The 13,545-nt window shown below is 44.4% G+C and overlaps 1 protein-coding gene across 2 annotated transcripts in view; it reads right to left on the reverse strand.

The window, feature by feature from the left end:
- Window positions 1–13,545, reverse strand: part of SREBF2 (sterol regulatory element binding transcription factor 2) — a 70,414-nt gene extending 56,869 nt beyond the window's left edge. Inside the window, exon 1 of one of the 2 annotated variants that reach the window (XM_053584789.1) lies at window positions 13,295–13,545. In XM_053584789.1, the coding sequence (XP_053440764.1) occupies window positions 13,295–13,382 (88 nt within the window). In that variant the 5' untranslated portion in view covers window positions 13,383–13,545. The remainder of the gene's footprint in view (window positions 1–13,294) is intronic. The other variant, XM_053584787.1, reaches the window with a different exon arrangement.

The following is a 13,545-nucleotide window of genomic DNA, read 5'->3' on the forward strand; positions in this document are numbered from 1 at the left end:
ATTAAAGCAAAGATTTTTAAAAAAAATTAAAAAACAACTTCTGACCAGAGGAGGTGCTCCTCAACAGATAAGCTTCCAGAGGCAGGACATTTCCCACCTCACTCTCACAGGAGAGGGAAGAGTATGGGATTCCACACGAGAAGACTCAAGTTCAACTTCAATCATTTTATTTCTCAATCTCAGTACCTTTATCTATGTTCATGGAAATGGGCATAAAAATCAAGCACTGACCTCACAGCACTGTCAGGAAGACAAATATATTAGAAGGATTTTTGTAAAGCATAAGACCTCCTTGAAATCTTAGCACTTAAGAAGCATTATTTCTCTTTGAAGCTGTGGGATGAGGAGACCCTGAGCTGGGCAGACATCAGTTTTAACAATGCAGTTCCACATCTAGTTCAGTAACTCAGTTTCTTCCGGTTCCAAACCAGAACCTGAACCCAACAGACCTGTTCTACAGGGCCAGATGGAAAAGCAAGATTGTGACACTTACACATACTCATTAGCAATTCCTAAGGCCTGGGAGATGTAGAAAGAGCTCTGTTTTCTAGTTTGCAAGTCCCTCAGTAGTTTAGGATTAGTTTCTAAACAGACGCTCCCCAGGGAGCCTTACCTTGAGAAGCAAGCCCTGGGATTCTGCAACTCAAAAATTCCATCACGTCAACAAAATTTAACCCTTCAGTCTTGTGGTCCAGAAATAGAACACTTTACTTTACATAGCATTGTGACTGCTCCTCTGTGTTCTGCCCACCACATCTACAAAAGCCCATTCAAAAAGAGAAAAATAAACATTCCAGAACTATATTCTAAAAAAAGACCCCCTTGGTCCTAACATCAACTTGCAAACTGAAGTTCATTCAGTTCTTCATTTATTCTCAGACAGAGACAAAAGGGAATGTCAGCCTCCTTCCTTTTTGTGCTTTAGCTTACTTCTTTTTTTTGAGACAGAGTCTTATTTTGTCACCCTCGGGAGAGTGCCCTGGTGTAATAGCTCACAGCAACCTCAAACTCTTGGACTCAAGAGATTCTCTTGCCTCAGCCTCCCTAGTAGCTGGGACTATACGCACCCACCACAGCGCCCGGCTATTTTTGCCCCCCCATTTAGCAGACCCAGGCAGGGTTTGAACCTACCAGCTCTGTAGCATGTGACCAGTGCCCTAACTACTGAGCCACAGGCACCCAGACTAGTTTATTTAATATGTAGCACCTATGATGTACATATCCCCGATCCCGACCTTACAGGGGGAACTAAAGCTCAGAAAAGTGCTGGGGGACCCAGGGGAAGTCATTTTAAATGCCCTTTAAGTGCTCAGCACAGAGCTGACACATACCTCCTGATAAACATATATCAACTAAATGGCTTTGAAGGCCATCATGCCACCTGGCATTGGCAACTTAGAAGCCTGTTCACATCAGACAATCAGGTGGTATGGGGTAGAGGAAAAGTACATGAGTTTTAGACTTGGACATCAGCATTTAGGCCACCATTCCACCACGTAGTACTTGAACTCTTCATCTATAGCCTACTGTAGAATTAAAGAAAAGATTAAAACCAATACCATTTTATGAGACAATGTAGGTTAAGATATGGAAGGGTGGGTGCGTGACACCCAGGGCCATACACAATCTGTGAGGGAATGGCCTTGTTTACATCCGCAGCATTGTACCTGGAGCCCCAGTACAAAATAGGCCTACAAAAAGGTCTAACCATAGGGCTGACCAGAACACAATGCTGGGCACATAGGGAGTACTGCCTACCCAGTGATTTCAAAACCTAGCTAAGGATCAAAAAGTAAAGGTGACCGCAGAGACAGTCAATAATCAAAAAGGAGCACAATCAGTCACAATTATTTAGAGAACACCAAGTATCTTAACGTGTCAACATAGAGTCAAGATGAAATGGCCCTGTATTCATTATCAAACATAGTCAACGTTTTTTATAATGAGGATATGGTCTGAGAATTGTGTTGTTACATGCTCCTGTAACTGTGTAAACATCATAGGGTATACTTACACATACTCAGATGGTTTAGCCTACTACACAGCTAAGCTATACGGGATAGCTTATTGCTCCCAGATTATACATCTGTATAGCATGTTATTTACTGACTACCACAGATAATTGTAACACAGCAGCAAGTATTTGTGTATCTAAACTTAACTGCGCATGGGAAAGTTATAGTAAAAATAAGGTATAAAAGACAAAAAATGGTAAACCTACACTGGACATATCCCATGAACAGAGCTTGCAGGAATGGAAGTTGCTCTGGGTTGAGTCAGTGAGTGAGTTGTTAGTCAATATCAAGGCCTAGGACAATACCATACACTACTGTGGACTTTTAAACTCTGTATACTTCAGCAACACTAAATTTCTTTTAAAATTTCTTTCATCAGGGGTGGCGCCTGTGGCCCAGTGGGCAGGGCGCCGGCCCCATATACTGAGGGTGGCGGGTTCAAACCCAGCCCTGGCCGAACTGCAACAAAAAAATAGCTGGGCGTTGTGGCGGGCACCTGTAGTCCCAGGTACTCGGGAGGCTGAGGCAAGGGAATTGCCTAAGCCCAGAAGTTGGAGGTTGCTATGAGCTGTGTGACGCCACGGCACTCTACTGTGGGTGATAAAGTGAAACTCTGTCCCTACAAAAAAAAAAAAAAAATTTCTTTCATCAATAATAAGTTATCCTCAACTTACTGCAACTTTTTTACTTGATAAGCTTCTTCTTTTTTTTTTGTAGAGACAAGAGTCTCACTGTACCGCCCTCAGGTAGAGTGCCGTGGCATCACACGGCTCACAACAACCTCTAACTCTTGGGCTTACGCGATTCTCTTGCCTCAGCCTCCTGAGCAGCTGGGACTACAGGCGCCCGCCACAACGCCCGGCTAACTTGATAAACTTCTTGATCTTTCAATTTTGACTCATCTGTAATACTTGGCTTAAAACACAAATACATTGTATAGGTGTACAAAACTATTGTCTTTCTTTATATCCTTATCCTATGAGCAATTTTTTACTTTTTACTTTTTTTGAGACACAGTCTCATTTTGTCGCTCTTGGTAGAGTGCTATTGTGTCATAGCTAACAGCAACCTCAAATTCTTGGGCTCAAGCAGTTCTCTTGCCTCAGCCTCCCGAGTAGCTGATGGACTACAGGTGTCTACCACAACACCAGGCTATTTTTAGAGGTGGGGGGTCTCACTCTGGCTCAGGCTGGTCTTGAACCTGTGAGCTCAGTCTATCCACCTCCCTTGGCCTCCCAATGCTGGGATTATAGGCATGACTGTATATGCATACCAGAAGAATTAAACGCAATGGAAAACAATCACGACAGCTCAATGTCCAGCTCTGCCAATGAAATAAGCAGAAAGCCTACTCAACTAGCTCAGAAAAACTACCATGATTGGTTTTTAAAAATCCAAAATCAAAGAACTGTGAGAAATGAGGCTATTCATAACAAAGTGGCATTTCCTAAAATATCTTCAGATTTTGGTAAAAAGTGGTCTAAGAGAATTACAGTGAAAGGAAGCAACTTCCAGAACACTATTTGTGGTGATGAAAAACCCCAAAGCATTTTATGTGAGGGGTGCACTGAAATTTTAGGACAGCAAAAGCTGCCACCCTGGAACTACATGAGAGATCAGATAGGAACAGAGTTCTGATGAAACAATGTAAAACAGGAAACATTTTTTAAGTCCTCCCAAGCAGAGGGCTGAACATAAAGAGCTGCTATATGTACCTTAGGGAGCAATTTTAAAAGTAAAGAGATGAAGACAAAATCAGATGAAGGATCACTCCAATAAATTTGAAGTAGAAGTCTAAGACAATCCCAACCACTAGGGTCCTGGGCAAACAAAGAGGACATCTGAGGCACTAGTAAGGATCATCCAGAAAGTTAGTCACTACCCACTGACTGTCCAGTGATCTTGAATAGAGCAAAGTCCAGTCAGGAGTCAGGAGGCCATAACAGAGGGTTTGGATATGTGCAGTGTTGAAGGTGAGGATGATGTAAGCTCTAAACTGGCAAAAGTATGGCAAAATGGAGTCCCAAGTGGACTATGCCTAGAAGCTGTGGAAGCAGGCACCTTCCCACATGCTGGTGGAAGTGTAAATTGAAACGTCCACCACGTACAATTTAGCAGGATCTAACAAAACTACAAATGCACACTGAGCCAGGACAGAATGTTAGTTTATGCCCCTTCCTTCTATTTTATCTCACTGGATTCTTTTTTTTTTTTGAGACAAAGTCTCACTTTGTCGCCTTCAGTACACTGCCATGGCATCATTGCTCACAGCAACCTCAAACTCTTGGGCTCAAGTGATTCTCTTGCCTTAGCCTCAAGTAGCTGGGACTACAGGTTCCCACCACAACGCTTGGCTATTTTTAGAGATGAAGTCTCGCTCCAACTCAGGCTGGTCTTGAACCTGTGAGCTCAGGCTATCTACCTGCCTTGGCCTCCCAGAGTGCTAGGATTACAGGCGTGAGCCATCTCGCCTGGCCTTCTCATTGGATTCTTGTAGCATCTATGACAAAAATACTACCACCCTCATTTTGACTAAAAAAAAAATCCCATTTCTAGTAATCCCCCCTGCACCTACACCCGAACATGTGTGAAATGATGAACTTCCAAAGCTATTCACTATAGCACCGCTTTTAATTCTGCAGATACAAATTGTCTACTGTATTAACAGCAAAAGACTGAAAACACTCTCAAATGTCCATCAAAAAGGGATTGGATGAATGAATTACTGTAAATCCATACAATGAAAAAATATGCAGCAGTGAGAAAGTCTGGAAAGATCTCTAAGATACATGTGGAAAAGAAGAGGCAAGGTTCAGAAGAACAGGGCTCATAGCATGCTACATTTTTTGAGTCAAAAATAAAAGCAAAAATTAAAATCCATATTTGTTATTGCTTATATTTATAATAGCAAGTAAGTTCTAAAAGAGAAACTAAAAATTAGTTTCCACTAGTAGATGGTGAACAAGGTGGAGAGTAAGATTTTTCACAGTATCTTTTCATGTATTTTATTTTAAATCACATGAATGCAGTATATTTTCAAAAAATAAAAATATTTTCCAAGTTGTAGTTCTCAATAACTACACTAACTTGTAGAACTAGAAACATTTTGAAATTGAAAGGGCTACAGCTGACAATGTGTAAACAATCTCTTCAACATGAAGACTCCTCTTCAGGACACACACACAAAGTGACTTGTTCAGAAGTGTTCAGAACAACAGTGCTCACGTTAAGGAAAAATTGCAAAGGATGAAAATGTTCAACAGGCACATGGGTATGCAAACGTTTGCCTATTTGATGGATTATATGGTTATCATACCTCAGCTATTTCAACATATAGCAACCTGTATGTGAAAACATTGTGATAATATTTGTGTACCTCAACAGTGTTCAGACAAGAATCCAGAAGGATATGAATATTTGATATTCGGAAAGTTCTAATAATAATTGAAATAGTTTTTCAATTATGAATTTGAGGAGGAAAAGATGTAGTTGAGAAAGAAGCAAAAATATACTTTTAAAAATATGCCATAATATGAGCCGAGTATGAAGACTACACAAAACACTGGTCAATGACAAGCAAGCAGCCCTCAGGAACATTAGGCCAAAGGCCTGGGTGTGAATGCAGAGAATGTTTGTTTAGGGTGAGGCCAAAAAAACAGAGGAAGGAGGGAAAACCCAAGGAGACTATAGTTTGGTGGTCTGTGTAACCCCAGAAAACATGTTCCAGGATGTGTGACTGGATGAGACCAGGAACTAAAAATGGGTAGAAAATAAATAAGCTGTGAGCAACAACAGCTTTTTCTTTTTCTTTTTTTTTTTTGGTTTTTGGCCAGGGCTAGGTTTGAACCCGCCACCTCTGGCATATGGGACTGGCGCCCTACTCCTTGAGCCACAGGCGCCGCCCAACAACAGCTTTTTCAACCACACATTTAGTGGCAATGACATATATTCAGGTGTCAAACAAAGCTTATGTCTTTTAAAAGGTGCATACAGTGTAAAAAGTAGGTCTGTGCTTCACCTCACTAAGGAGGTTTTTCAAAGCACCACTCACCGTAGAAATGTGAACTCAGTTTCTATCCCTTCTCGTCACCTCCACCTCTCAGTGGCAGGCAGACCACAACCATCGCAAACTCACTCCTAATTCACCCAGTTGGCCACTCCAACCTTCTCAATGATGTGAACCAGACTGAACTTGAAAGTGCTTTCCTTTCCTCATTAGATACACTTTTACAGAGCACCTATTCAGTGTCAGGTACTGACTGACAGGGTACCTTGACAAAGATGAAACTGGGTGCCTGCAGGGAGAAGGAAGCCAGCAGAGGTCCAAGATAGCGCCGTGGAAAGGCTCAGGAACAGGACGTTCCTCTGCAGGCCTAGTACAGAGTAGGCTAACAGCAGGAGAATGGCAGGTATCAGACACAGGTAGCTCTCAAAAGCCCACTAGGTAGGGACAGGGACTGACAGCCCGGGCACATCAAGGAACATTTTGTGGAATTCAGAACACCAAGGATAAAGGAAAGATCCTAAAAGCTTTCAGAAGAGAAAGGTCAACTATTATAACTGAGAAGACAATCAGTCAATGCCTTCAAAATTATAATATGAAGCCAGCCGCGGTGGCTCACGCCTGTAATCCTAGCACTCTGGGAAGCCAAGGAGGGTGGAATGCCCTGAGCTCACAGGTTCAAGACCAGCCTGAGCCAAAGTGAAACCCTCCATCTCTAAAAATAGCCAGGTTTTCTGGCAGATGCCTGTAGTCTCAGCTACTTGGGAGGCTAAGGCAAAAGGATTACTTGAGTCCAAGGGCTAGAGGTTGCTGTGAGCTATGATGCCATAGTTCTCTACCAAGGACAGCAAAGTGAGACTCTGTCTCAAAAAAAAAAAAATAAACAAATAAATAAATAAATATTATATATATATATATATGATGTGAAATTATGTCCAATCTAAAGTTCCAAACTCAGCCAAACTATAAAATTGGAGTAAGGTTAAAATGATAATATTTTTAGAGAGCAAAGCCTCAAAAAACTTACCTCCAAGTATTCTCCCTCAGGAAGTTACTAGAGATTTTGCTCCATCAAAACAATAGAGTGAAAAAACAAGAACTAGGAAACAGGAACTTCACCAATTCGCCCAGGATGATGGTTAGGGGCTGCCCTAAGGTAACAAGAGGAGAGGAGACTAAACAGTAACTCCCAACGGGGCAAAAAAAAAGGGAAGGGTCCAGGAAAACAAGGACCTGACCATCATGCTAATTTGGCGCTGAGTTAGTTACAGGAACATAGAAACTAAGCTAGTGAATAAATGGAACTTTATTATAAGTCTTTGGAAAACATAAACAACAACAAAAAATGTAAAAGAACTACCAAGAGAAACAAATACATGTGAAAGAAACTTGAATACGAATCACTTATAATAAACAGCTACTCGAACATGCTTCACTTATAATAGCCCAAGAGTGGAAACTGTCCAAATGTCCATAAACGCTGGGTGGATAAACAAAATGTGGTATAGCCATACAACAGAACATTACACTGTGACATGGATGGACCTGAACATTATGCTAAGAAGCCACATGTTGTCTGATGACATTTATGAAATGTCCAGAATAGGCAAACTCATAAAGACAGAAAATAGATGAGCTCATTGAAAAAATGTCTTCAACCTTTGAAGAGAACAGCTACTACCTCTGCTTGCCCAGATCCCACTCACTCCTGAATCCTGGTGTATCTAACCTTAGACACCCTCCTCACCTGACTGCTTTGTCAAAAGTCAACTGCCTAATTACCAAATCCTTTGACTTTGCTGCCCTTGTCACTTTTGCTGTCCTCTGTCTACATCATCCATTGACCACTCCTTGAAAAGCTCACTTCCTCTTAGTTTATTACACTCTCTTCACCTTAAACCTCCCAGTTCTCTCCTCACCTCTATCCTTGACTCATCAATACATAGGTGGCTACTCCTCAATCTCCATCCATTTTGACCTTCTCCGGAGTATCTGCCTCCCACTTCCTCTACTAGATGACCCTCACACACCTTACTTTCAGCCCACTTAAGACAAATTTTCATCACCTCCCCAAATTAGCCCTTTCTGCTGGCTTCTGACCTCTCCTGATCTTAGTATTCTACCTCTGCTCTGCCTACAGGATCAAGCCTTCACTGAGGACCTGTCCCATCATGTCCAGCATTTTTTTTTTAAAGAGACAGAGGTCTTTCTCTGCTGCCCAGGCTGATCATAACTCACTGCATCCTCTAAGTTTTTGGTTCAAGTGATCCTCTTGTTTCAGCCTCCTGACAAGAACCACCATGCCCAGCTAATTTTTTATTTTTATACATATTTTTAGAGACGGAGTCTTGCTAGGTTGCCCAGGTTGGTCTTGAGCTCCTGGCCTCAAGTGATCCTTCCACATCAGCCTCCATGGTATCTGGGACTACACACGCATGCCATCATACCTGGCTTATTTTTGGAGGTTTTATTTTTGTGGAGACGAGAGTCTTGCTACTGCCCAGGTTGGTCTCAAACTCTTGCCTTCTAGCGATTCCTCTTGCCTCTGCCTCCCAAAGTGCTAGGATTACAGGCGTGAGCCACCATGCCCAGCCTGTCACCCTTTAAGTATCATCGTCTCACACCCAGATGGCTGAAGTTTCCTAACTGGTCTCCCTGCCTCCAATCTTCCTTTAATTTTCTTAAAACCCATAATTAATGTGTCATCCCCTTACTTGAAAGTCTTAAATAATCCCCTGTCTAAATTCCGCAAAACATCTTACATCTAGAGCACAGTTTGGCTCTAATTCACCCCTCAGATCTCATCTCCTGTTTCTTTATACGCTTTATAGTCAAAGAAATCTCTAGTAATCTTTTATTTCTAGATGCAGCTTGGTCCATTTCCTTCCACATGCTTATCATGCTATTCCTGCCACCCACCCATTTTAGGCTCAGCCAAAAGTTCACCTCTGTGACTGTGCCTTTCTTTCTTTCTTCCTTTTCTTTTTTTTTTTTTTTTGAGACAAGAGTCTCACTATGTCACCCTCGGTAAGAGTGCTGTGGCGTCACAGCTCACAGCAACCTCAAACTCCTGAGCTTAAGCGATTCTCTTGCCTCAGACTCCCAAGTAGCTGGGATCACAGGTGCCCACCACAACACCTGGCTATTTTTTTGTCGCAGTTGTCATTTTTGTTTAGCTGGTCCAGGCTGGGTTCAAACCTGCAAGCTTGATGTATGTGGCTGACACTGTGCTATGGGCACTGAGCCAACTATGCTTTTCTTCATACCAGTGGAAGAGGATCCTACCTCTCTGCTCTTCCAGAACACCTGATGTATAATACTGCATGAGGCCCTTTCTCACAATATATAACACAAAAGGATGCAGTATAGCTATTCTATCACAAGAGACCTGGGGTCCTGGGACAATAGAACATTCTGTAATAGAACAAAGCCCTGGAGATCAACTAGCACATATGCTTTGTTGGATAACTAACGTATGTTTTTTTTTTTTTGTTGTTGTTGTTGTTGTTGCCGTTTGGCCCGGGCTGGGTTTGAACCCTCCACCCTTGGCATATGGGGCCGGCGCCCTACTCACTGAGCCACAGGTGCCGCCCAACTAACGTATGTTTTTTAAAAATTTGAACTAACATATAAAATCTGGAGGTTTCCCATAAAAATCTCATTCTGTTGCCCAGGCTAAGTGCCATGGTTATCAGCCTAGCTGACAGTAATCTCAAACTCCTGGGTTTAAGTGATCGTCCTGCCTCAGCCTCCAGAATGCGGACTACAAGTGCCCACTAAAATACCAGGCTAATTTTTTTTAACTTTTAGCAGAGACAGAGTTTTGCTCTTGAACTTCTGAGCTCAAGCAGTCCTCCTGCCTTGGCCTCTCACACGAGTACTAAGATTACAGGTGTGAGTCACTGCGCCTGGCTCAGACTTGACCATCTTTTTTTTTTTTTTGTAGAGACAAGAGTCTCACTGTACCGCCCTCAGGTAGAGTGCCATGACATCACACAGCTCACAGCAACTTCTAACTCTTGGGCTTACACGATTCTCTTGCCTCAGCCTCCAGAGCAGCTGTGACTACAGGCACCCGCCACAATGCCTGGCTATTTTTGTTGTTGTTGCAGTTTGGCGGGGGCTGGGTTTGAACCTACCACTCTCGGCATATGGGGCCAGCAGCGCCATACTCACTGAGCCACAGGCGCCGCCCGACTTGACCATCTTTTGAAAAAGAGACACTGATACCTCTTCTAAAAGGTGTGCCTAGATGACCAAGTCTAAAATAGGCTGCCTCAGTCAGTGTCTTTAATAGAAACCAACTCAATTTTTTTTTCACAGTGCCCCACCAAAGTTGGTCATTTACTTTAACTTGTAATTCCTTCATCAAGAAGTTACTTCCTGAAAGAGAAAACACTTTTATCTGTCTTGTTTAAAGTTATCCTTACCACTTTGTCAGTCATAGGGGTTACTTAGAAGCCACTCAAGAGTGAATGAATCTGGCTTCCTTTAGTTGATACCCATGAAAGGTACAGTGAGTTGGAGCAGAGTAGGCTTTGTGGAATGAAGGATTTCTGCCTGCGTACCCCTCTTAGAGGGAGACATGAGCTCTCTAGGTTTCAAGTACCCCTTATCCCCACCATACACATACAAAGAAAGTAAATGTACCCACTCTCCTCTTTTTCACCTGGCTGGCTCCTAAAAGCATCTGAGCTGGCTGCCTTTAATATACTCCAACCCCAAACCATATCCAGTGCAACTTAGTTTCCTGCCCTGCCTAAGACCACTGGATTCATTCAGGCATTCCACAAATATTTAGTGGGCATTCTTACTGTGCCAGGCACTGTTCTAAGGTGCAAAGAATTCAGGGTCAACAAAACAAAGGTCCCTGTGCGCATGGAGCTAATGTTTAGCAAGGGGGACAGATGGGTGAGTATCAATGGTTAAATCTGCAGATCACTGACATTTAGCCTGCCCAACACCTCTTACCCTTCAAGGCCCTCTAGGTCAAGGGCTACCTCCTTGGCATGGTCTTTTTGATAAGACTTTACCAAGCTACCTTTATTGCTGTATTTTTCACTTATTGCCATGTGCAACTGTAAACTGTTCTATACAAGCACTATAGTTTATTATTCATCTCAAGCTCCACAAGGTCACAGAACTGTCTTTCCCATCTTTCATGGTTCCTTGCATCTCACATACAGTTGGCACTTGAATACCTATTAATCAACTGAAGACAGAGAACCAATTTTCCCAAACCTGGCTTCTAGGTCTCTTGTGACAGAACAGCCACACCATTTCCTTCTGTGGTATGTAATTGTATTTTGAGAAAGAGCCTCATGCACTGTTATAAGCCAGGTCTTCTAGAAGGGTAAAGACGTGGAATCCTCTTCCACTAGTATCAAACCTGGTAGGAGACCTATGAGGCCACTGAACCACTGTGGTAATTTCCAGAGTGGACATTTTATTCAGCAACATACAGGGATAAAGTTAGTACTAACCACCAAGTAATTTAGCATATTATAAATTAAGACAAATAAGAATCAATTATGGAATAGGAATACAAAATGCACATGGCTTTTTTTTGGGCCCTTGCTGGTAGGCAGCCTGGATACACAGCATTTCTTACTGGCTGTGTGTACTCTTCAGTAAGTTAATAAACCACTCTTGGGCCTCAGTTTCAGGATGTATGAGAGGGAGGCGACTAGTATTAACAGTTCTTTCTACCAGATCGTGTTGTTATGAGGATTGAGAACATTAATGTGTATGGGTGCTTAACACAGGGCCTGGCACAGAAGTTCTCTAACATTTTAGATGCCCTTGTTAAGTTCTAAGAATTCTTGTACCACCTCCCCATTTGTTAACCCATCTCTGTATTTAGGAGCACTTAGTGAAAGTGAAGAGTGTAAGGGGCTTCAATTAAAAGTCTTACCATACTACTGGGAGGATCAAAATGGAAAGGGAAGATAAACCAAGGGGAGAAATATCACAAAACCAAAAGGGGAAAATGGCAAATGAATCCTATTCAATTATTTGCTGTCTTTTATCTCTTTCCCCAGTAGACAATCTTCTGCTGCCTCTATTTCTTCATCTTCATAAAAGCAGCCACCATATAGGCCTGCTAGGCTGTTTTGAGATCCTGGACATGAAAACATTTTGTAAAATGAAAAGCACAATGTACCTGAGTTACTGCTTAAGAGTATAGGTTCTGGACTCTCCAAGATGAGTGGCCTAAGACAACTCTACATCTCCGGATCTCAGTCTCTCTTATGACTATATTAAAATAGGGATAATAAGCATACCTAACACTCAGGACTGTTGTGAGGAATAACTGAAATAATACAAAGTATTTGGGGCCTGGAACATAAGATCTCAACTACTGAGAATTACTAGCATATTCACTGGACTCTTCATCCCCAACGGTGAAGTGCTAAGAAACCAACACTGGCCCAGAACTAGGCTTTGTATACCAGCTGTGTGACCTTGGGCAAGTCACTCTCTCACCCTTGGTTTCCGTGGTCGCAAAATGAGAGCATTTTGTGAGGATCCCAGGGGTCCTACCAGCTCTTTCCACTTCGCCTTTAAGGCCGCCGGAACAAAGGCCACCCACTCCCCAGCCTGTACTCGAGGGGCAACAACTCAAAATTCCTTCTGCTCAATTCCTTTGCGGTGTGAAAGCAGGAGCTTTCGCACGCGCACCCGCGCGCCTAGGTCTGCATCCCAGAGAGATGCGTCCACGCTCTGCCGCTACCCCTCGGTACATCAGCAACCTGCTTCAGCCTCTGCCCAAAGTTTCCCACAGCGCCTGGAGACCCGCCGTCGGTGGACCCCGGGCAGACCAGGGGGACGCCGAGAGTAGGGGCTGGGTTCTGGAAATGCCAAAGCCGCCCCCGAGGCCGGGCAAGGAGTGACAGGTGCGACGCACGGCCGCGGGCGGCAGAAAAGCGGAACCACGGATAGCGCGTGGGGGCGCGCGAGGGAGACGACAGCCACGCGCTCTCCTCAGGTTGCTCCCGGAGACGTCCCCGGCCCCGCACTCCGGACCTGCGACTCTCGCTCCACTTCTGGCCGGCGGCGTCCCGGATCCCACCGCACCCGGAGCAGAGCGGCCACTTCTGGCTCACGCTCGCAGCGCCGGAAGGGTTGGGGACTGCCGGGGTGGCCACGCGCGCGGGGTTCTTCCCGCGTGAGCCGAGGCTGTCGGGGAGTGGGCGCACGCGCACCCGCGCGCGCAGCCGTAACCCCTTCCTCCCCGCGCGCCCCCCGCACTCCTACGCACCCACCCACCACTCACCGTCGATGTCCCCCAGGGTCAGCTCATCACCCAGCTCCGTGAGGGTCTCCATGGTCTCCAGACCGGCCAGCTCGCTGCTCTCGTCCATCGCCCGGCCCAGCGCAGAGGGCCCCCCTGCCTCCCGCTCAGGGAGACGCGGGGGCGGTGCCGCCGCCACCACCCATGACACCGAACAGTCCCCGCCCGGCACCGCCTCACCGGCCCGAGCCAACAGCCGCCATGTTTGCGCTGCGCCCCGGCGCCGCACGGAA

Source organism: Nycticebus coucang, chromosome 3, assembly GCF_027406575.1.
Source record: "Nycticebus coucang isolate mNycCou1 chromosome 3, mNycCou1.pri, whole genome shotgun sequence".
Classification (NCBI taxonomy): Eukaryota; Metazoa; Chordata; class Mammalia; order Primates; family Lorisidae; genus Nycticebus; species Nycticebus coucang.